The 25,174-nt window shown below is 39.9% G+C and overlaps 1 protein-coding gene and 1 long non-coding RNA gene across 5 annotated transcripts in view; both read right to left on the minus strand.

Moving 5' to 3' along the window:
- Positions 1-1,356: 1,356 nt before the first annotated feature.
- Positions 1,357-3,304, minus strand: LOC106697566. The gene is made up of 3 exons (XR_002829809.1): positions 3,219-3,304; positions 2,705-2,890; positions 1,357-1,447 (listed from the first exon to the last, which is right to left on the minus strand). It is a non-coding gene; the product is annotated as an uncharacterized LOC106697566 (long non-coding RNA).
- Positions 3,305-16,721: 13,417 nt separating this feature from the next.
- Positions 16,722-25,174, minus strand: part of ARHGEF3 (Rho guanine nucleotide exchange factor 3) — a 242,527-nt gene continuing 234,074 nt past the window's right edge. For all 4 annotated transcript variants that reach the window (XM_014457705.2, XM_006090863.3, XM_023755717.1 and 1 more), the window contains 3 exons: positions 24,428-24,598; positions 20,733-20,919; positions 16,722-18,897 (listed from right to left, as the gene is read on the minus strand). In XM_014457705.2, coding sequence (XP_014313191.2) covers positions 18,542-18,897; positions 20,733-20,919; positions 24,428-24,598 — 714 coding nt within the window. In that variant the 3' untranslated portion in view covers positions 16,722-18,541. The remainder of the gene's footprint in view (positions 18,898-20,732; positions 20,920-24,427; positions 24,599-25,174) is intronic.

Raw genomic sequence — 25,174 nt, forward strand, 5'->3', positions numbered from 1 at the left:
GTTATTGCTTTATTATTTGGTGCTTCATAGTACCAGAAAGCTACTCAGACTTTAACTTTGGATATTTTCTCCCCAATGCATAAAAGCCCAGTAATAAAAGGTATAGCTGACATGATCTTTTGCTACATAGTAAATACTGATTTTAATTAAAAGGACCTTAATTAGCCCTGGCCAGGTAGCTCAGTTGATTAGAGCGTCCTGCTGATACACCAAGGTTGTGGGTTCAATCTCTGGTCAAGGCACATACAGGAAGCAACCAATGAATGCAAAAATAAGTGAAGCAACAAATAGATGTTTCTCTCTCTCTCTCTCCCCTCCTCCTCCTCTTTCTCTCCTTCTCCCCCCTTTCTTTTTCTAAACTCAGTAAATAAAAAATAAAATAATAAATGGAGACACTAATTAATAAATGTCCCATCAAATGAATGTGCAAAATGTGTAAATAATGCCACATGTAATGCCAATAATATTTGGCCACACAAAAAAATAAAATATTGACACATGATAAAAAAATGGATGAACCTCAAAAACTATGCTAAGTGAAAGAAACTAGTACAAATAGCCAAATACACAATTTCATTTATATGAAATGTCTGGAATAGGGAAATCTATAGAGACAGAAAGTAGTGGCTGTATAGTACTGGAGGAATGGGTGGATTTAGGGTAGAAGCTAAAAGATCCAGGTTTCATTCCAACTTCTTTTTTCAAAAAATATTGCATTTTAACGATTTAAAATAAAAGTTAGATTATTGTTTGGCTTTAAATACCTATTTCAAATGTCCTTTACCATAATATTCCCAAACACACACAAAAACATGTTTTTCCCAATTATCTTCCCATTTAATGTAAAATTATTCCTGTCTAGGAGAAATATGCAAAACTAGATACTTACAAAAATTACAACCTAGAGTACCCCACTCCCAGTGGCTCTGAAAAGATAGGCATTAATTATTATTTTAAGTTTTCTTCTAAGAAGTCTTTGGGGAACCAGCCAAGTTTAAATAGGGTAATTATAGGTCTATGGTTGCAATTTACATAAATTATAGAAACATAACACCAGACATTTATCTAATTGAAGAAAATACGGTGTTTGGTTACATATTTAGAGGAATTCTACATGTGGTTTGTGCCATTCTCTTGAGAATCGTATTCTCTTGGGACAGAATATGCTAATAGTGTTTAAAAATTCAGTCTTGCTTTACTTCTTGAAAACTCAAAACATATATTAAATATAAAATACTATTTGTATACATTTCTTTAATAAAATAGTATTAAAATAATATAACTCCATAATTCCTTCAGAAGATATTTATCCACATCCCTAACAGAGATGTCAATCAGTTACACTCACCATTGTGTGCTGCTGCTTTCTTTAAATGTGAATGAACTCTTCACTCTCCTAGTCAGTCTGCAATCATAGGTCCTATGACCTTAGTTGAGTTTATGTTTCCTGCAAATATAATAACAATGTAAGATATTTAATACTGTCAATTTTTACAAGTATTTTATACTCTACATAAGTGTGAAGATGCTATTTCTATAAAAATGCATATTAGAATTTAGATTCTTGTAGAATTGCACATAAGTTGTCCCAAATATTTAAGCTACAGAAATTATTCAAGCAAAATTCCACATCCCTATTTCCTACATAAAGAGGTCTGAAATAGAGTCAGATTGCAAGTTTTATGTGTGTGTTGTTGTTGTTTTTTAAAATAGTAACATACAAGTCGGTCTCATTGCCTCAAACAACCTCCAACCACAGCCTATCTACAGTAACCTAGGACACTTACAAGACAGGAAAATGCTTCATGCCCTCACACTGGGACACTGCATCTTGGAGATTACCACACCAATGTTACTGGTACTCATTTGTTAAACTTGCTTAGCTAGCAATTACTTATTGATCAACTTGTGCTTGCCAGAACTGTAACTGATGCAGGGATTAAAGATACACATATATCCTGCTTGAAAAGACAATCAGGCAAAGGAGGCCATCTAGTAGAGATTCTGAGTTAGCAAAGGCCAGAGAGGAAGTTGGAGTGGAAGGGAGCGTGATAGGAACCTAGGTAGAGAGGACAATAAAGGAATAAAGATACCACTGTGAGAAAGCAAAAAGATTTATGCTGCAGGGAAGCACAGCTGGTCCTGTGCTGTACAGGGTGAGGCAAGCAGTTGAGAGGCAGACTGAGCTGAACCACAGGCCTGACATATCTCCTGCTTGAAAAGATGAGAGATGAGAATTTAAAGACTTTAGGTAGAGTTTGTGTGTGTGTGTTTTTTTTAAACAAAAACATTGTGTTTTTTTCTTTTGCCTTACAATTTGCCTTTAATTTTCAAATGGAGACCTATACAGCAGAAATAAAGGCACAATGTGTAGATGGATTTAGAGGATGGGAGGAAGCTTGTTCAAATACGTGTAAGTTGACATTTTCATTCAAGTATAGAATTAACGTAGAGATTTCTAAATGGGTCACCAGCTTAAAACATCACCTTTAAAACAGTGAGAAATAAATAGCTATTATCTTGTGCCTTTCTTCTCCAAGAACTTTGTTTAAATGGTCATGGCTGCCCCTCCATGGAAGGCAGTTAACTGCTGTCACCATATCAAGTTTTAACCAGACATGCTTTTGTAGCCATCGACCCACTCAGTCCATCTCATTTCCAAGTTTCCCACATAGGCGAGTAGGTTCTGGTTAATAAAACTTACTGTTGTGTGAAAGACATCAGGGAGCGAGGATGGTGTGACCAGCCACCTTTTTGGCCAACAGCATGGTCACCATCAGCATGGCCCTCTCCGCCTCCATGTCTTTAGGATACACTGCCCCGGCGCAGCAGCACTCCCTTCAGGCTGCTGATTAAATTGCAACCTTGGGGCACAGTCTTACAGCAGCATCTTGTGTGCAGAGAGAAGGATCAGAGAAGGAATGCACATACCCCTTATAAATAAAAATTCCTCACAGAACAGGGAATGTCTTAATACTAAGGAAGCAACAGTCTTCCTGTTTAAAAAAACCAGACAACTTAGGAGGGTCTGGACTAAAGTTCTGTACTCAAACAGAGGGAAAATCAGGCCTCAGAACGTCTGGCTTTTTTTTTTTTTTTTTTTTTAAACCTTCATTTCCTTTTACAAGAGTCCAGGAAAACCATAGGCAAATTAAAGGGGTGGAGGTGATTTAAGGGCCCATGTCACCCAGTTTTCAAAATCAGGTAAGTAAAGCCACCTTTTCTGTTTAAGGTGGTGAAGTACATTCCATGGCGAATGTCTGATAATAGCATTACATTTTCATTTTCCCACGGAACCTGTCAGTTCATCCATGCCCAAGAGGCTGCATCAGGAGACAACAGGTTTTTCTAGGCAGAAAAGATGAAAAAACTGACTTTAAAATTTAACAGTCAAGTGGTTGCTTTTCCTAGAGACACAGCCAGAATACAAATAATAACAAATCGTATCTCTTAGTACCCAAATAAACCAGGGAATGAGTGAATTTAGAAACAGTGCCGCACCCAGCACTGTTTTCCTAAGGTTCCGTTTACACGTATGATGGTGGATGTTGGGTCCATATCACACATTCCCTTTACTCTACAACAGAGGTAGGAACCTTTTTTATGCCAAGGGCCATTTAGATATTTATGACATCATTTATGGGCCATACAAAATTCTCAATTTAACTAGCCTGCTAGCCCTAACTGGTTTGGCTCAGTGGAGAGAGCAGCAGCCTGCAGACTAAAGGATCCCAGGTTCGATTCTGGTCAAGGGCACATGCCCAGGTTGTGGACTTGATCCCCAGTGCTGTTTCTCTCTCTCTCTCTCTCTCTCTCTCTCTCTCTCTCTCTCTCTCGCTCTCACACACACTCTCTCTCTCTCTCCCACACACACACACTCTGAAATAAATGAAAAAATATATTTTTAAAGTAATGAAGTACTAATAAATATTTCCTTGTTACCAAAACAAAAGTAAAAATAAAGACTTTAGGTAGAGGCTGATTCAATCAGATGTGCAATTTTAGACCAATCGTTCTGGTTTCTGTTATAGAAGGTGGTTTTTAAGGATATGACCTGAAAGCAAGAAGACCAGTTAGGAGACTTGTTGCAAAAATCTAGGCAGGAGATGGCTTGGGACTTCACTATTCTTGGTCATTGTCAGCCTAGACACAAACAAGGCTGTGTCACAGCAGAGAGAATTTCAAAGGGAAGAAGGAAAGAGATGGGAGAAATCAATAATAGCTGCTGAAGAAAGCTATTGCTGTCCTCCTTCCCACCACAATCCTGTTTTAAATGTGTCAGTGATTTAAATTCTCTGAAAGGACAAATAGTAAACCATGAAATGATGCTGCCAGGTGTTTCAAAATAAACCATGAAATGATGCTGCCAGGTGTTTCAAAATAAACCACATAAAGAATGGAAACGCTTCCAATTTGTAATTCAGATGCAGAAGACTTATAATAGTTCACAATTTTTAATCCCCTGTGAAGCATTATAAGTATTTTTTCCTATTGGAATGATTTAACAGAGGACCACAGGATTTGAAATGGAGTGATAATGAGAAGACTGAATGGCTTCAGATTTCTTTCTTTCTTTTTAAGATTATTAGTTGATTTATTCAGTAACAATAAGCCAAGTCACAGTGAAATAAATTACTTGCATTGAATATATAAGCAGTTTATTGTCTAAAAAGATCCCATTTAGCAAAGATGTATGAACTCACTATATTGTGGGGTTGTATTGGCCTTTAGCATGTAAAGCTGAGCACTATAATATAGAAAACTCACTTATTCGGGAAAAAAAAGATGTATGTAACAAAACTTGATCTTCTCCTCATCACTTCACCCAACCACCAACTTTCCTTCTGATTTGCCTCTTTCTTTTGTGACATTAACCAGACGGATTCCAAACTTCATAGTCACATTTGACCTTTTCCACTTTGTAATTTCTTATATCCAGGAAGTGACCAGTGAATTCCTATAAAGTACTTTGTAATCCATCACTTCCTGCCTGCTCTCACGGTGAATGGCTTAAGATACTCTTTTTCCATTCTAAGACTAGTTTCAGGCAGTATCTGGTGTGTCAAAATTGGCTCCATAACATTTAAATGCACAATATTGTTTTTAATGTAAAAAACAATTTAAATGCGTTTAAAAATAAAAATTGAAATCAAGCACTTGCAGAATATCTAAGACACCTCCTTGAAGCTTAAGGCTCTGAGAAAAGAATCTAACACTGGACTAATTTGGCACTTCATAATCTCCTCCCCCTTTTTTTTGTAAAAAAACACAGACCCTCAGGAGCATATACACAAACAGTCCAGCAGAGAGCAGCAAAACATCACTAACCAGTTTTTTTAACACCACCCCCCCAAGCAGCTTTTCTATATTGCTTACCAATTATTTTATGTTTTTAAATTATAGTTGATATACAATATTATATTAGTTTCAGGTGTACAACATAGTAATTATACATTTATGTACCTTACAAAAGGATTATCACAATAAGCCTAGTCCCAATCTGGCACCAGACATAGTTATTACAATATTATTCAGCAGAAGAGTCATGTGAACATATTTGTTTATACATGTATATGAATTAGTCTATCTTATAGTAATCATGAAATTGTAGCACTTCTGTTTAGGCAGACTAGATTTCTTTCTCGAATTCTGAGGTGGCCGAAGGCTTTTGGATGGATAGAACCTGAGACAATAGCAAGAGGAAACAAAGGTGGGCCACCATGTCTTTTTTTAAAAAATATTTTTATTGATTTCAGAGAGGAAGGGAGAGGGAGAGAGAGATTGAAACATCAATGATGAGAGAGAATCATCAATCAGCTGCCTCCTGCATGCCCCACACTGGAGATTGAGCCTGCAACCCAGGCCGATGCTCCTGACTGGAATCGAACATGGGACCATTCACTCCATCCACTGAGCCAAGCCAGCCAGGACGGGCCACAATGTCTGAATGTCTTAATGGGGTCATTGGCTGGTGGTCTGCCAACTCTTTTACAAAAAAAAAATTGTGGTTTAAGGTACAAAGGGATTCTTTTAAAAAAATATGTTCTAACTCTGTGCCTGAGTTTTCTCATCTGTAAAATGAAGATCATTGCACCTAAACCACAAGGGTTTGTTGGGCAGATTAAATGTAAAGTGAGTGGACCACTAAGTGTTCCCTGTTTTATTTTTTTTTTAATTATGGCAAAAATACATAAAAAATTTTTACCATCTTAATCATTTTAAGTGTATAGTTCAGTAGAGTTAAGAACATTCACATTACGTATAACCAATTCTCAGAACTCTTTTCATCTTGCACAACTGCAACTCGATACCCATTAAACAAAACTTCCCCATTCCCCCTCTGCCAGTCAGTGGTAACCACCCTTCTACTTTGTCTCTGATTTTATCTATTCTAGGTACCTTATATTAGTGGAATCATATAGTATGTCTTTTTGTGATTGTCTTATATACTTAGAATAATGTCCTCAAGATTTATCCATGTTGTAGCATGTATCAGAATTTCCTTCCTTTTTTTAGGCTCACTAATATTACATGTTATGTATATACTAGAGGCCTGATGCATGAAATTCGTGCAAGGGGCTCAGCCCTCACAGCCCCGGCTTCGCCTGGAAGGTTGTCTGACTGTCCAGTCTAATTAGCATATAACGCTTTTATTATTATACTAGTAGATACCTGGTATATTCTAAAACAGGAATTTATAAAATAATTTTGTGACTACTGCTTCCAGTCATGGTGGAATAACAAAGATCAGACTTATCCTCCCACTATAAACTAGGAAACTGGCCAAAATATGTAACACAGTCGTATTCAGACATTAGACAACACGCAGTATGGACCATAATTCCCAAGGGAAGGAAACCAAAAGGTAAGCTTTACAACCACCACAGATATTTTATTAGAGGCAGTCCCAGGCTGTGGATGCAGGAAGGGTGATGGAAACAGAGCCCAGCACCCTGTCTGAATTGAGAATCTGGGGAGGCCAACGTTGTCAGGCTGAACCTTAGAGAATAGGGAGCAATGCAGAAAAACAGCCCCAGATATCTGAATCGGAGGTCTCCTTGACCATGCATGTGTAGGTGAACCTTCTTGAGGCAGGCAAAGGAAGACTGGGTAGTTGTAAACTGAATAATACTCAAAGCTCTTACTGGGTGAAGAGATGTGGAAACTTCAATTAGCCGAAGTCCTCAGTAGCCAATGTAGTACACAGTAATCAACCGAGCCACTCAACAGATATTGAGACGGGTCATCACTTAGGAGTAATATTGAACAATTCCCAGAATAAAGGCTTATTTACATCTATTGTAGCAACAATTAAAATAGGCCTTGAAAGTATCAAATTGATCTGTATAATTAGTTTACCTGCTTACCAGAACAAAGCCTAAGATTCTTTAAAGTAAAACAATATTCAGACACTCAAATGGCCAGTATCCACCAATATTACTCACATGTCAGGAAAATGTTGACTCATAACCAAGAGAAAAAAAAAATCAATAGAAACAGGCATAGAAATTATAGGAATGATGGAACTAAATAGATAAGAATATTTAAACAGCTATTATAACAATGTAAACATATTTAAATGAAAATATGAACATAATGAGGAAAGAATTGGAAGATACAGAAAAGGACCAAATGAAACATCCAGAGATGAAAAGTAATAGTATCAGAAATGAAAGTTTCTCTGGTGGCACTACTTAGATTAGACACTGATATAAAAATAAATTAGTGAGCCCTAGCTGGTTTGGCTCAGTGGATAGAGTGTTGGCCTGGGGACTAAGGGTCCCAGGTGTGATTCTGGTCAAGGGCACATGCCTGGGTTTCAGGCTCGATTCCCAGTAAGGGGCATGCAGGAAGTAGTCAATCAATGATTCTCTCTCATTGATGTTTCTATCTCTCCCTCTCCCTCTCCCCTTCCTCTTCAAAATCAAGAAAAATATAAATAAATAAATAAATAAATAAATAATAACTGAACTTGAAGACCTAGCAATAGAATCTATAAAACATGAAACACCAATTTTTGAAAGATTGGGAGAGAAAAAAGAATAGAGCCTCTGTGACCCATGTCCATTAATTAAAACACATCATTATTAAAATGCCAATTATCTTCAAATTGACCTATATAATACAATACCAGTTAAAATATCAGCAGGCTTTTTGTAAAAATTGACTAGCTTACTCTAAAATTTATTTGGAAAAAGCAGAGGATGTAGAATAGCCAAAATAATCATGAAAACAACAACAACAACACAATAGTTATTTACACTACCTTATTTCAAAAAGTGCTATAAAGCTGCACAATCAAGACTGGGCAGTACTGGTGTAAGAATCCACATGTAGAGCAATGAAACAAAACAGAAGGTCCCAAAACAGAATATCAAGTGATCCAGTGGTCGCTTGAGTTTCAAGGTACTGCATTAGTGGCGAGGGGAGAGGCTTTTGAACAAACAGTCCTGAAAGGTATATATCCATATGGGAAAAAATGAACCTTACCACATGACATAAACATCTTCATCACCTTTGGTAGGCAAACGTTTCTTACACAGGATACAAAAGCTTGAAACATTAAAGAAATGAATTAGACTTTATCAAAATTAAAAACTTTGCTTTCAAAGGCACTGTTAAGAGAATAAAAAGACACAATGCGGAGAAAATATTTGTAAAGCAAAAACTGGATAAAGGGCTTGCATTTAGAAATATCCTCGGGTGAGAGTTAACAAAAAAAAATTTTTTAATGGGCAAAATATTTTAATAGACACATTGCAAAAGTAGATATGGGATGGCCAATAAGGTACATCAAAAAAACAATCTCAACATCATTAGTAATTAGGGAAATACAGCTTAAACCTCTATGAGATATGATTACACACCCACCAAAATCATGAGAAAGAGAGAGAGAGAGGGAGAAGGAAGAGGAGCAGGAGGAAGAAATGAGGGAAGAAAGGAAGGAAGGAAGGAAGGAAGGAAGGAAGGAAGGAAGGAAGGAAGGAAGGGAGGGAGGGAGAGAGGGAGGGAGGGCGGGCCAAACAATACAATACCAACTGTGTTTTCAAGCATGTGGAGTAACTGGGACTTCCTTTTGATACTGGAATATGAAAAATAGCTTAGAAGTTTCTTATAAACATACACTTGATCCATGTTTCATTAATTGCATTCCTAAGTATTTATCCAAGAGAAATGAAAATATAGCTCTACGCTAAGACTTGTACATGAATGTTCATAGCAGTTTTAGTTATAAGTCCATCAACATGTGAATAGATAAACAAACTGGTATATTCATACAGTAGAATACTATTCATCAAGGAAAAGGACTGTAGTACTGATCATATACAACCATCTGGATGAATATTTAAAGTGTGATGAGAGAAAGAAGCCAAACACAAAAGAATACATACTACATTGTTCCAATTATATAAAACTCTAGAAAAGTAAAACCTCATCTATAAGTGGCACAAAACAGAACAGTAGTCACCGGGACCTGGAGTGGATGGCAGCATTGACTGGGAAGGAGCAAAGGGAAATCTTTGGGGATAATGGAAACGTTCTATATTTTTACTCTGGTCTGGCTACGTCAATATAAACATTTTTCCAAAGTCATTGAGGAGTACATCTAAAATAGGTTCTGTTAAGTCTATGTAAATTACACCTCATTAAATATGAAAAACCTATCTTTGCTTACTCCAGTAGGTTACAAACCAACTGTTCACCAGACAGTCCTAACCCAATCGCCTGTCCTGCTACTTGGTGTCTCAACAGGAGACTCCAGCTTAACATGTACAAACCTGAACTCACGGTATTCTTCCCCAGACCTGCTTCTCCAGCATTTGCTATTCATTCTCCACATTGCAGCTGGTGCTCTTTTTTTTTTTTTAATCCTTGCCCGAGGATAATTTTTTCATTGAGTTCTTCGAAGAGAGTGGAAGGGAGAAATAGAGAGAAACATCAACGTGAGAAAGACATAGCCATCGGTTGCCTCCAGCACACGCCCCTACTGGGGCTATATGTGCCCTTGATCAGGAATTGAACCTGAGACTCTTTGGTCTGAGGGCCAATGCTCTAATCACTGAGCCAAACTGGCCAGGGCGCATCTGGTGATCTTTTAATTGAAAAACTTTATTGAAATAATTGTAGATTTACATGCAGTTGTAATAAATAATACAAAGAGATCCTGTTGGCCCTTCACCCAGTTTTCCCCAATGGTAACATTTTGCTAAACTATAGAATAATATCACAACCAGAATATTGACATGGATAAATATGCCAGTCATACTCAGATTGCCTCAGTTTTACTTGCACACATTCGGGGGATGTGTGTGATGCCAATGTTGTATTTTTCTTTTCCGTCTTATAGATGCCTAGGCTCTGTTCATTTCTTTTTTTAGTTTTCTCTCTGTGGTTCAGATAAATTCTGTTAGTCTCTCCAGAAGTTCCTGATTCTAGTATCTGTCACCTCCACTTTACTACTGAGCCCATTCAAAGGGTTTAAAAAAAATCTGTAATTGCATTTTTAAGTTCTATAATTTTCTTTTGATACTGTTTTGTGTTTTATTTCTTTGCTGAGACGGTCTATTTTAAAAATTTTGTTTCAAGAGACTTTGTAATTGATATTTGAAGCATTTTTGTGACAGCTGTTTTAAAGTCCTGGTCAGATAATGCCAGAATTTGACGTATCTTGTTGTTGGCATCAATGGGTTGTCTTTTCTTATACAAGTTGTAATTTTCCTGGGTTTTGGTATGATAGACTTTTTAATTGTATTCTGGGCATTTTTTTTTATTATGTAAGGACACTGGGTCTTAATCAAGTATTTTACTTTTAGTAGACAATTACCCTGTTTAGCCTGTCGGTCCTGCCCCAGTTTTGTGGACTGTGGCTCCAAAGGCCATTTAATTTTCAGAATGCGGATGGGGCTCCCACTGGTTCCTGCCGGTGCTGAGGGGGAAGAAGGGCTGTCTCTAAGCTGGGGAGGTGGTCACAGGCCCATGGGGACAAGTTCTCTTCCTGGGCTTGTTGTTCATGGTCCCTGTGGTACTTCTTGGTGGAGAAGGGTATTCTCAGGCCTGGTGGGGATGGAGAATACCTCCTGGGAGCTTATGGTTAGAAAGACTCCTAAGAAATCCCCTTTGCAGGTGGTACTGAGTTCATCTGGTGCTGCCAGAGGGACTTCTATTTGATCTGGGGAGGCGTGAGCCTATCTGGGCTGCCTTCTGTTGCTAAGTAAAGAAATGCTGGGCACGGATCACCTTCTTCTGTTAGGTCGGAAGCCACCCTGCCACTGTGTGTTCCTCCAGTCCTGGGGTCCCAAACCAGTTCACCCTCCTGTTAGTATCCGTCAGAGTTTTTCTTTGGTTGCCTCTTGTGCTATTTCCAGAATTTATAGCTGTACTTAGTGGGGAGTAATAGGGAGAAATGAGCCTGCACCATCTTATCTGAACCAGAAGTCTGGTTAGTCTTCATTTATTTATTTATTTTTATTTTTTTAAAATATATTTTATTGATTTTTTACAGAGAAGAAGGGAGAGGGATAGAGAGCCAGAAACCTTGATGAGAGAGATAAACATCGACCAGCTGCCTCCTGCACACTCCCCACTGGGGATGTGCCCGCCACCAAGGTACATGCCCCTGACCGAATCGAACCCGGGGCCCTTGAGTCCACAGGCCGATGCTCTATCCACTGAGCCACACCGGTTAGGGCAGTCTTTATTTTTATTTATTATTCTAATTGTGGTACAAAACACAGATCATGAACTTTACCATCTTCAGTGTGCAGTTCAGTAGTGTTAAATACATTCATGTTGTTGTACAATAGATCTCCAGAACTTTTCCAACTTGCAAAACTAAAACTCTATACTCATTAAACAAGAACTCTCCATTTCCTCCTCCCCCTTGCCCAGCTGTTAGTAACCACCATTCTACTTTCTGTTTCTATGAATTTGACCACTTTAAATACCACCTATGAGTGGAATCATGCAGTATTTATCTTTTTTTGTGACTGGTTTACTTCACTTAATATAATGTCCTCAAGGCTCAACCATGTTGTACCATACAACAGGATTTTTCTCTTAAGGTGAAATAACATTCCATTGTATGTATATATCACATTTCCTTTATCCATTCATTCACCGATGGACACTTTGTTTCCACCTCTTGGCTGCTGTAAATAATGCTCCTATGAACACAGGTGTGCAACTATTTCTTCTACACACTATTTTCCATAGCAGCTGCACCATTTTACATTTCTACCAACAGGACACAAGGGTTCCAATTTCTTCACATCCTCACCAACACTTCTTGTTTTTTGGGTTTCTGTTTGTTTTAATAGTAACCATCCTAATGGGTGTGATGTCAAGTATCTTTTCCTATGGTATTGGCCATGGTTCATCTTTTAAACTTTTAAATTTAGATTTTTAATGGGTGAGTAGTGGTATCTCATTGTGGCACTAATGAATTTGTTTCAGTTCTGGGTTGTTTTCAATTGTTTTTTATATTTTCCTCTTCACCATGGGTTGCATTTTCCGGCTTCTTGGCATGCCTTGTAGTCTTTGATTGGATGGCAGGCTCTGTGAATTTTGTCCCGTTATGTGCTGGATACTTTTGTATTCCTATAAATATTCTTGAGCTTTGTTACGGGATGCAGTTATGTTACTTGGAAATAGTTTGGTTCTTTTCGGCCTTTCTTTTAAGACTTGTGAGATGAATCACAGTACTGCTTATTAGAGAGCTACTGAAAGTAGGTCCTTCTGAGTACTTTACCCAATGATGATATTCTTCTAGTGCGGTTTGTGGGAACAGGCACTATTTCCAGCACTGTGAGTTCCCTCTAACCCTTTTGGATAGTTTCCCCACCCTTGGATAGTTTCTTACATGTGTGCACTGATCAGCACACAGATGAGTGCCTGAGGGGGTCCCTCTGCAGATTCAAGGTTCTCTCTCCATGCAGTGCTCTCCTGTGTCCTCTAGGTTGTAGCTGCCTTGGCCTCTGTCAACTCGCAGCTACATCTCTTCCATTCAGGGAGTTCACTGGATTCTATTGGGTTCCCCTCCTGCTCTGCTGCCTGAAAACCCCCTCAAGGCTGTAAACTGGAGCCATCATAGGGCTCCCCTTCTCTCAAGGTCACTGTCCTTCATTGCCTGGTGTCCAGTCTCTTCAAAACCATAATGTCATGTATGTTGTCTTTCTTTTTTTCTTTTCTTTTGGTTGTTTTAGGTGGAAGGTAAATCTAGTCCTTGTTACTCCATAATGGTTAGAATGCAATACTTTTATTAAAAATTTTTTAAATTTATTGATTTGAGACAGAGATTGATTTGTTGTTCCACTTACTTATGCATTCATTGGTTGATTCTTGTACATGACCAGGATTGAACCTGCAGTCTTGGTGTACTGGGACAATGCTCTAACCAACTGAAGTACCTGGCCAGGGCTAGAACTTAATACTTTTAAAGAGATTTAAATAATAAAAGTCTTTTCTATTTTTCTATATAGTTGCATTTTAATGCTCTTCATTCTGTTGTGTGGATTCATATGTCCATCTGCTATTGTTTTCTTTCTATTGAAAGAAGATCCTTTAACATTTCTTGTAGTATCAGTCTGCTGTGATTAACTCAGCATTTTTATGCCAGAAGATAAAGGTGAGGAAATCCACCAAGAGAGAATAATATCTATGGGGGGAAAATAGGAACAAAGAGATAAGAATATCAATAAGAAAATCAACCCCGGAGGTAAGAAGCCACATCCAGGAGGTTCAAGATCTCTCTTTCTGGAGTTCCTGAAAAAGAAAACAGAAAATTGTAGGAAGGAAAATACCAAAAATACAGGGAAATATTCCAGATTCTCTGAACTCAGAACCCCACCCCCTCCCAAGTATGCAGCACAATGAATGAAAAAGATCCAGGCCAAGGCCATACATTTAAGTACCGCGCGCTAACCGATTGCGCCACTGGAGCTCCAAGGCCATACATTTAAGACATTTCATAACACCACGTGCAGATTTAAAAGTCATTATTAAATCCTTCCCTAGGCTGGAAGGATTACTGGAATTCAGAGTGGAGTTGTGACTTCATGTCAAGAGATGCAGCCAGCCCAATGAAAACTATAAGCTCTTAATAGTGTTCAGAGTGATTTCACATACACTATTTCACCTTTTAAACCGCCTGAGGGCTAACATTGTCCCCCTTTTACAGACATGGGATAAGTAGATACACTGAATAGGAAACCTAGAATGACATTTTTCAAACCTTCATAGATAATACCATTCACTAATATTTAGGTGTGTTTGTTTCTGAACATGTGTAAGTGGACAAGTTGCTTGGAATGCATATCCAGTTTCCTGAAGAAGCAGAGCCTGGTTTCTAATTTTTTCTAATCCACCAGGTCATTTTTTTGGGAAGCTGTTTCCAAATTTATTTTTGTTTTGTTTTTTTTTGTAAGAAAAAAAATTTTTTGCTTTGCTAATTGTGATCAATTTCTTGTCTGCAGGTTTTTTTTTTTGGTTAAATTATAGTTGCCATACAATGTAAATGTTAAAACACTATATTGTATGTGAAACTAATAAGATATTGTATGTCTTCCAGGTCAATTAATGAACTGCTTCTTTGGGTAGATGTACAGAGCTGACTGACACGCTTCGTTGGTAGGAGATGTGACATGAAGAGCAGTGATCTGCAAACTTGTTTGCATAAGTACTCTTGAGGTACATTGAATACAGTTGTCTTTTCTCATTGTGTGTTCATGTGGGCAAGGTTTTCAATCTCCATCACCTTCAGATTCCTTGTGGTGGGTTTGGGCTTCAGGGACCCTCTTCAAATGCCCTTCCCGCACTGTAATTCTACCTTTCTGCCAATAAACAAGGTAGCATGATTTAAATGAATCAACTGCATCAATAAGAGGGCTTTTCTACCATGCCGAGGGGAGCCCGAGTGGTCAGATGTTCTCTTTATCAAACCTTCCCGTGTCCTCAGGCTGGTGGAGAATTTGTAGGTGGGCATGGGCTGAATTTAAATGAAAAGTTGAGTGGCTAGCTCACCAAAATGGAGGGTTGCCATTTCCTGTAAGCAGAGAGACATGGTTAAAACAGGACTGTTATGAAGAGCTCTTCAGTCTCAGCTGCTGCAGACTGTGCTAGGAATGGAAACAAAAGCAGTCAGCGGTGGTGACCACAACCCAGAAGCTGAAACCACACTCTAATTTTGCACAAAACTGCTAGCTGTGGCTCTTTTCTTGGCGTGTGACTTCATTCAGACTGTGAGGGTTACATTTAGTTGTGTGTCAGATAAGATCCTGAAAGTAGACTGAAGAAAACCATTTTGCCCTCAGTCATTTGTACTAACCCACTATTGTCAGTAAAGATGTTTTCTAACATGCTAGTACAGATACACTCGAGTATAGAGGTCAATACAATCCTGGAGCGAAAAGTGGGAGGAATAGCCAAAGTGGCCCTGAAGAAGGACAAGAAGGCTGAAAAGGAAAGAGGGGGAAGGAGACAAGGAGAACAAGGAGGGAGGAGTTGTCATTTGGGAAAAATATTTGGAGTTAAATTTATGTGAACATTTTGATTACTCTGGAAATTAACAGTATGTTAAAGAAAATGGTAAGAGCTTCTTATAAAGAGAAGACCAATTACCAGCTTTATTGGACCAGCATGCTATTGACAACTGGTTACCAGCAGCTTAAAACTGTTTAACTTTTTCATCCTAAAACCACTCTTTGGGGGAATACAATAAACCCCTGATTTTGTGGACCTCAATTTAACGGACTTCAGATTTTTTTAAAAGTTAAATCTTTATTGTTGAAAGTATTACATATGCCTTTTTTCCCTCCACTGACCACTTCTAGTCCATACAATCCCCCACCCTGGGCCTTCACCAACCTATTGTCTGTGTCCATGGGTTATGTACATATGCATGCAAGTTCTTTGGTTGATCTCTTCCCACCCACCCACCCACCCTCCCCCACCTTCCCTCTGAGATTCTGCAAGGCATGCGGTAATTGGTTGGATTGTCATGTGGTGGCATGACTTTCTGCAGCAGTTCCCAGGGGACAATGCCCTAAACCACTCCCCAACCATGTGCATTTGTTTACTCAAGGTGGCTGGTGAATGCAAGCATATACTAGGCCTATTAGGTATAAATTTTAAACTACTATAATGCATGTAGAAAACTATGAAATTAAACTTTTCCTACATACTTAATGTTAATTACACAAATCTGTCTACCTAAGTAAAAACAGGTAAGCTAACTAACTTGTCAATTTTTTAACATAAGCATTCAGAAAACCAACTTTATTGTACAATGTACTTCCAGCTTTAACGGACAACCCCCACTCAAATTACTCCATTATATCAAGGTTTTACTATAAAACTAACCAAAGAATTTCAAAGTGAAATTTGCCTTCCATTGTTTAGCCTTGAGTGCTTCAACAGTCACCTATGCTAACAGTGAGATCCAATACTTCTTTTCTATAAGAATTCCGACTTATCACTTGACACATAGTACAGATTCAAGATATAGTTGTTAAAAACTAATAAATGGATAAGTGGATGAGCAGAGAATGATCTTAGAAATACTGAGTTCTGCAAAAGCTTTGATAGATCAAAGCAAAGCATTCATTTCAACCTGCACCCTCTTTTAAAGTTTGCATTTGGGAACAAGCAAAAATTTTGGAAAGAACCTCCCGGGGAGGTAGTTGAAATTTGATGTTTGTAGAGTATAGACTGCACACAAAGAGGACAACATTTTAAAGTAATTTATTGGAAATACTCCCAGAAAGTTTAAGGCCATAATACAAAAACATTCATTTCATCAAAACATTCATTGACTTTCTTCCCAAAGGTCAGCTCTGGACAGACCTCTTTTCTTGACGCACTGGCCAAAGTGGCCGATGGTTCCTGCAAAGAACGAGTCATTCTTTTTCCCGACATCAAACACCTTCTCTCTGCTTCTATCTGCAGCAGGTTCATTCACTCCCCAAATCAGTAACAACTTGAGAAACGAAGCAGTTTTAAATAAACTTGCAATAGGAAAAAAATTTCACCATGTTTAAGATCTATAAATACAGAAATAAGCTTACAGGGTAAAATTGACCACAATATTTTTTGTTTTTGAAAAATAAGTAATATACCTTGTTTCTATATTGATAAATCTTGTTACACTGCTTCTCTGAATGCACATGATAGCTGTATGTAATAAAATGACAACATAGTATTTACTGCTTTCTTTTCTGTAAACTTGAAAGACACAGAAGATTAAAAAAACCTTTTTGGCAATAATTTAGCATCATCACTACTAGTGCTGGTGTGGGTATAACTTCGCACAGGTCACCCCTAATATTTACACTCGCAGGAGCTTTTCTGAGTATTCAGTTAACTTTTTTAAAGGTCTATGACCCACTTTGCGCTGTAAATCAAGGCTGGTCAAAGAGATACTAGTTTGGCTACCTGATCCTAATTAATCATAGAGTTAATTACGTTGGCCTTTGGAGAAGGTAATTGTGATTCCCAACACAGAGCCAGAGAGGGCAACCTCAGGACCCAAAAGCAGAGCAGGAAAGCCCGAGGCTCCGGCTGCTTCCAGAAGGGTGCTGGGCCTTGCTTTTCTCTTTTACTATTTCTTGCGTAAGGTCCTGATGAACGTACTTCTTCCGAATTCTTCTCACGTTTCTATAAACAGAGTTGCTGACTCGGTTTCAGTCCTTTTTCCTCATCCCTTCATTCACGCTCTAACAGATGAAACACAATGGAGATGGGCTTCCTTGCTATCCTGCCGGGTTTTCCCAGGCGCTCTGAGATTTATTCTCATGTTTTAGGCTAGAAATGACTCTCCTAGGCAAGCCAGCTACGATGACAGAGACTCTGGGTGCAATGCACATTTCAGTTCAAGATTCAGAGCTGACAGCTGCGTTTGTGCTGGTCCTGTTAAGGTCAGACTCTAGTTCATGTCCTAAGATTATTGCATCAAATTTGCACTGGATGACACGACAAGGTCAGGAAGGTATTTCTTCCTTTGCAAAATGAAGCCTCCAGGGCCCCCAGGGATGTTTACATGCTTTGTGGTTGTATAACATCGAATCAAGTTCACTGCCAGGATTGATCTTTCCCGGTTTTCCTTCGAATGCCATCAGGGCACACGAGCGCCTTGCTCGTGCCCTGTGTGCAAGGCCCCCTAACCTCTGTGCCTTCAGCCACCACACCAAAGAGCTAGAAAAGCACTAGGAAACATGGAAGGACTCTTTAAGAATCTACATGAAACAGTAGTTTAGAGACTCCTTTTCTGTTTTTTAAAATCCAGCAGGACATTTGAAAATAAGTTGTTCAAGTACCTCTTGATCCATCCAGACACTTGTGAAATACAATACAGGAGAACAGGCCACAGATTCCAGCTTACACAGACAGACGGGCAGTTACAGTACTGGGGACAAAGATACAGACACGAGAGACTGGGTCAACACGGTCACAACATATTAAAAAGTGCTTCTCCAAACCGTTCCATGAGTGGAATGCAAATACTGTACAGGTAAGACACAGGGCTACTTCCAGGAAGTACTTGCTTCTGTCAGACATTGCTTTCAACGTGCTTGCTGTTCCCACAGGAAGAGTCTGTCTGTTCCATGCGCTCACAGTCGAGGCTGACCTCACTCGTGTCCATACTGCAGTCTGAGTCACTGTCCGATTGGTCCATCTGCTCAAGTTTCGTTTCTCCCTGCGGCTCCTTGCTCCCGGCAGCGGCGGGATTTAGGAACGGCCCCTCGGAGTCGAGCACCCCAGCCTGCCCGGCAGCACACAGCACTGTTTCTTTGGCTTGACGAATACAGTTGAGCCACTGCTGTTTGTTGAAGGTGTCATTGGCTTGTAGTGAGTGGGTCTGACTTTGGGATCCATTTTTGAAACTTACTCTAAAGAAGTTTTTAACTAGAAATGAAAACACATGAAAAAAAAGGTCAATGGACAGATATCCTCCCAGGCCAAGATAACACATGTTGTGACACTCACCCCAGGTCCCCATGGCACAGGCATCACTGACTGATTACAAAATATGTCCCACGGATCCGGGACATGGCTCAGAAGTGCCCTGCAGCCACCATCAGTCAACCAGAGTTGACACAGGTCTAGCTCTCAGTTGCCCTCAGAAGCTAGCAAATGGGTATCAGCCTGGAAAAAACTAAGTCGTGTTTCAGGGGACCCCGGAGTACTGGTCACCCAACCTGGCTGCATTATCAAAATGCCCTGAGGAGCTTATTAAAAACATAGATACCTGGGTCCTACCCGTAGAGATTCGGAATCACTAGGTCTAGGGTGTGCCTGGTAGTCTGTAATTTCAACAATTTCCTTACCTAGAGAGCATTTCAAGTTTCAGAAGCTCTTTGTAACATCAAAACATGCCTATGAACCTCCACGATGGAACCTTTTCATTTATATCCAGTGATTGAGAAGATAGGCAATGACGCAGAGCGGTTATAAATTCGGTTTCATTTAAAAATGAAATTACATTTTTAAGATCTCAACAGGAATTATGTGCATTTAAAAAACAGCAGTGCACACTATGCAAGACATTTTATTTAGTTTAATAGCAACAACATCAACTGGCATTTAATGGCCCCAAATGCCACGTGCACCGCTTGGTTCAAGAAGGATCTGCGTCCAGCCAGTTCCCTTGCATGACCCTGTAGTCAAGACGGGGAGCCATCCCCTCAGATACATTCGGGCTCCACTCTTTGTCTTGGGGCAAGCGCCTTAGCTCCTCTATGTCTCAGTTTCCTTATTTGTAAAGTGAGGGAAACAAAGAGAATCTGTCTTATGAGATTATTATGAGGAATAACAGAAGTCCTTATACAATGCCTGGTGCAGGGCCAGTATTCAAGAAATAGAAGTTACTACTACTACCACCATCCCTAGGGTGGAGGACTGATGAGTAGCTAAGAGGTAGTACATACTAATTACTCTGACAATATGATGCCAATGTTACCCCAAGAGTCAAAATGTCACTTTCTCAAAGAAGTCTGCCCTGACCATCTCATCTAAAACAGATCGCCTACTGCTATCCCATCTATCCCCTTACTTGGTTTTAGTATCCTTAACAGCACCAACAGCACCCAGAATATTTAATCTATCTCCTCCTCCATCACAATGTAAACTCCATAGGAGCAAGGCATTTAACTGTTTGTTCACCAGGGTGTACTAGTGCCTAGAAGAGTGCTTGACACGTAGAAGATACTCAATAGACATGGCTATCTTAGCTCCTCTTGGTTAACGCCTTTGTTTATTCAGTCTCAAGTTAGAGAAGCTTATTGGAGTATGGTAAGTACAAATGAACCCGCGGCCCAATCGACCATTCTTATGTCTCTTTAGAGACAAGCCTGCCAGCTCAACTACAAAAGGCACTGTTATGCAACTGGTATCCACATAGGGACTATCTGGTATTAAGCACGCTTTTATAAAGAGAAAGACAGAGAGAAAGGGAGCTTAAGAAGCACCAGTTCAGTTATGTACAGGCAGGTTCACTTGCAGTATCTTACTTAACCCTTAAGACCACCTTCTGGAGTAGGTCTGCATGTATCCCCACTCTGCACATGAAAAACCGAGGCTCACAGAGATTGAACAAAGCTACACAATCAGTAAGCACTGAGCTAGTCTGGGATGCAGTTCAACTCCAAGGCCATGGCTCTTCTCTTTTCACCAGCCAGCCACGCCCTCTGAACCACCATTGCACTCAACGTTCAACAGGTCAAAACAAACTGTCATCATACTTCTCTCATTGTTGCTGAATGCCCCTCGCAGGGAGCCGCCCAGCCTCACTTCTCCATCCTGCAGGTCTTCCAGCAGGAGGTCCTTCACAGGGATCGGCTGCCGGTACAGCTGGTAGCAGAGCTGCTCATTGTGGGTGATGGCTCGAGTGATCACCAGCACTTCTTGGAACAGGAAAACGTGCAGTTTCTGGAAGAGAAGAATCCACAGGATGTCCCTAAGCAACAACCTAATGAGTGGTTGATTACTGGACTAAGAGGTCCACAGGTACCAAGTTCACACTGGATTATACACTTCAGGCTCAAGTCCACCTCCAGGTGAACAGAAGTCAGGCAGGTCCCAGATGCACCCATTGCCTTTCTTATAGGAGCCTCCCGAGGGCCCCGTGGAGAAGGCCTTCCTGCCTACAGACACCAGCAGCCAGGACTGCCTTCACATTGCAATTCAGAACCTGTGCAGACACACACGGTCCCAGCTCCCATAAGAGTTCCTTCTTTTTTTACAGGCACGTAGTATTCCATTGTGTAAATGTACCACAGCATCTTTATCCACTCATCTACTGATGGGCACTTGGACTGTTTCCAGATCTTGGCTATTATAAATAATGCTGCTATGAACATAGGGTGCATATATTCTTTTTGATTGGCGTTTTGGGATTCTTAGGATATATTGCCAGAAGTGGGATCGCTGAGTCAAAAGGCAGTTCCATATTTAATTTTTTGAGGAAACTCTATACCAGTGATGGCGAACCGTTTGAGCTCGGCGTGTTAGCATTGTGAAAAACCCTAACTCAACTCTGGTGCCGTGTCACATAAGAAATTTTTTGATATTTGCAACCATAGTAAAACAAAGATTTATATTTTTGGTATTTATTTTATATATTTAAGTGCCATTTAACAAAGAAAAATCAACCAAAAAAATGAGTTTGTGTGTCACCTCTGACACGCGTGTCATAGGTTCGCCATCACTGCTCTATACTGTATCTGGAAAATCTTTAAAAAAAATTTTTTTAATCCTCACCCAAGGGTATTTTCCATTGATTTTCAGAGAGAGTAGAAGAGAGAGGGAAAGACAGAGAAATATCGATGTGAGAGAAACATTGATTGGTTGCCTACTGCACTCGCCCTGGAGCCTGCAACCGAGGTATGTGCCCTTGACCGGAATCGAACCCGGGACCCTTCAGTCTGCAGGCTGATGCTCTATCCACTGAGCCAAATCAGCTAGGGCAGTATCTGGAAAATCTTTACAAAGATTTATTATCTCTTACTTATGAATGCTCATTGAGGATTCCTGTTCCTATTTTCTGCTTCTTTTTGCCCTCAAGAAATTGGGTTCTTTTACTGACACAAGATTTTGTTTATAATGATTTCTACAATTCTACCGGGGAGGGGGGAAATAGCTAAAACAAACCTCCCATCTCAACTACTATCTTTGTTCTCAAAAATCTGTCTGCCTGCCATATGAACTAGAGTTCGTCTTTAATGCCCTACCCATCCAACCAGTCTCAGTCCTTGACTGAGGGACAGAAAGAGAATAGGCCCTCATCCCATGGAGCACTGCCTCTTCCTGACAATTTCCCACAGGGCTCCTAAAAATGTGTGGTCAAGGAGCCAAAGCATTCAGTGTTACAAGTCCACCAGTGCTTTCCAAAAACCAGCAAGAAGCAGAATGCAGCTTTCTACCCATCGGCCACTCCCTAGTCAAAGAGAAACACCTTTTAAGCAGTGGTCTGTGACAGGTCTCATTACCTCCCCTGCAGCACTGATAATGGGTGCTGAGACATGTATTCAGTGACTTCAAGTAACATTTCCAAGCCTGCTCTTAAACGACATTTCACAGTCCAGGTCAAATGCTATCCCTTGAATTATTACAGCTCGATTAAGAACTCTTCAATATAGTTTTGGCTGCCCAGCCAGCGTGGTTCAATGGTTGAGCGTCGACCTATGAACCAGGAGGCCACAGTTCAATTCCTGTGTTATGGGCTTGCACATCCCACTAGGAATGTGCAAGAGGCAGCCAATCAATGATTCTCTCTCATCATTGATGTTCCTATCTCTCTCTTTCCCTTCTTCTCTGAAATCAATACAAATATATTTAAAATGTAAATATAGTTTTGGCTTTCATTCCAAGATACTGAAGGTAAAATACAGTAAAAGTAGAGACTCTTTCTCAACACTGAATTTAAATATATAGTGTAGATAATAAAATTTATATGTTATATAAAATACGTTTTACATTATAACATAAAAATTATAACATATAACATGTATTAGCATTATTTTCTACTGACTATACATAAAAATAGCCTGGTCAGTTGAATGAATTTTGAACTCTCATATAATTCAAATTCATCCTTTCTTTATATAAACATTCACTCAGTCATTCATTCACTCACTCATAATAGGTTCTGGGAATTGACACAGCACAGTCCTCTCTCAAAGAGTATGGTATAACGGGAGATACTGACAGAGAGGTGGAGAACTGCAACCCACTGCAGTAAGCACTCCAGGGGAGACTTGTCCAAGGTGCCATGATAGGAGAGGAAGAACAATTTCAATATCTACTCAAGAATAAAAGCCAGGAAATGGGGTATCTACAGGTCAGAGGTAGATACACAGCTAATGGAAGGTAGGTTACTATTTAAAAAAACAAAACATTGGTCTCAAAATGTCAGTCTGTAGATGGGTACCAATCCTATGAAAGAAAAGAGCTTCTCACAATGTTAAATGCACTCCATGCGAAAGCTGTTTCCCTGAGATCACCCACTGTTTCCTGATATCCAAGTGGGAGGAGATAACTGTTCTGTGTTTGCTTTAGAAGGTTACGATCAAACAAAATAAAACATTGGCAACTCTATGTTGTTTTCCAAAATTCTTTCTATGTTATGGTCATAAAATTAAAAAAAAATATGTATACATAAATTATAAACATGTATTTGTAATATATGTTATATATAAACTAGAGGCCCAGTGCACAAAATCTGTGCACTCGGGGGGTTCCCTCAGCCCAGCCTGCACCCTCTTGCAGTCCGGGAGCCCTGGGGGGGATGTTCGACTGATGGCTTAGGCCTGTTCCCCAGCCATCAGTCAGACATCCTTAGCGCTGCCGTGGAGGCGGGAGAGGCTCCCACCACCACCGCTGCACTCGCCAGCCATGAGCCCAGTGGCACTCCCCCTGTGGGAGTGCACTGACCACCAGGAGGCAGCTCCTGTGTTGAATGTCTTCCCCCTGGTGGTCAGTGTGTGTCATAGTGACCAGTTGTTCAGCCAATTTGCATATTACCCTTTTATTATATAGGATTATAACCATCTATATCATAAAAGGCCTGTGGTCATGACACCATAACGACAGAACGACCAAACAACTGATCACCAGGAGGTACATGGAGCACCTCTCGCGGGCCGGGACTCACGGCGAGGTGGGGCTGGCACGGGGCTGGTGCGGTGGAGGTGGGGCCCGCGGCTTGTGCAGGGCGGGTCTGGGTCTCGCGTGATTTCGCGCGCTGGGCCTCTAGTATAATATATAAACATGTATAATATATGTGATTCTCTGATATAAAAGACAATGGAACAGCCATTTTTGTCTAAAGAACATGACCCTGGGTAGGGAGGGCATAGTAACAGGAGGCTCAGCATCAAATGGATTAAGTGTTGGGGAAGGCCCAGGGAGAGACCACTGAAGGGGAGTAACCACTCACCATGCCCCGGTTGTTCTTCAGTTCGCCATGACAGCACAGCACTCTCGAGCTGTCGATCAGAGAGTCCTTCTGGCCTTCTTCCAAGTAAAGAAGCCGTTCTTTATAATAATGGCATTCAGATTCCCCAGTCTTGATGTTGATTTCTGCTACGATTCCCTGAATGATGTTTATCTATGGAAACAAAAAGAGTATGGGGAATGGAAGCAAGCCACCCACACTAACAAGTCCCAGGGGCTCAGCCTAGAACAGTGGTTCTCAACCTTCCTAACGCTGCGACCCTTTAATACAATTCCTCATGTTGTGGTGACCCCCAACCATAAAATTATTTTTGTTGCTACTTCATAACTGTAACTTTGCTACTGTTATGAATCGTCATGTAAATATCTGATATGCTATATGTGTTTTCCGATGGTCGTGACCCACAGGTTGAGAACCGCTGGCCTAGAAGGTCGCCATGATCCACCTGGATCTAATTCTGAGATTCTGTTATCCAAGTTGCTGCTTTGGGAAAGGGGAAAAATAGAATGCTTTTAATATGCTGTATCTATCCATCTATACACATACACTACATATACATGTATTTATACATATGTCCACATACATTTATCTGTAAACATATACAGATATTTGTATTGTATATAAAACTAATGTTTATGAATAATCTTATTTGAGAGGACAAGATATAAGGTACTATTTTCGATAGGCAGGACTCACAGCTACTACATACACTTAGGCCCAAGCCTCAGC

Source organism: Myotis lucifugus, unplaced genomic scaffold (assembly GCF_000147115.1).
Source record: "Myotis lucifugus unplaced genomic scaffold, Myoluc2.0 scaffold_83, whole genome shotgun sequence".
Lineage (NCBI taxonomy): Eukaryota > Metazoa > Chordata > Mammalia > Chiroptera > Vespertilionidae > Myotis > Myotis lucifugus.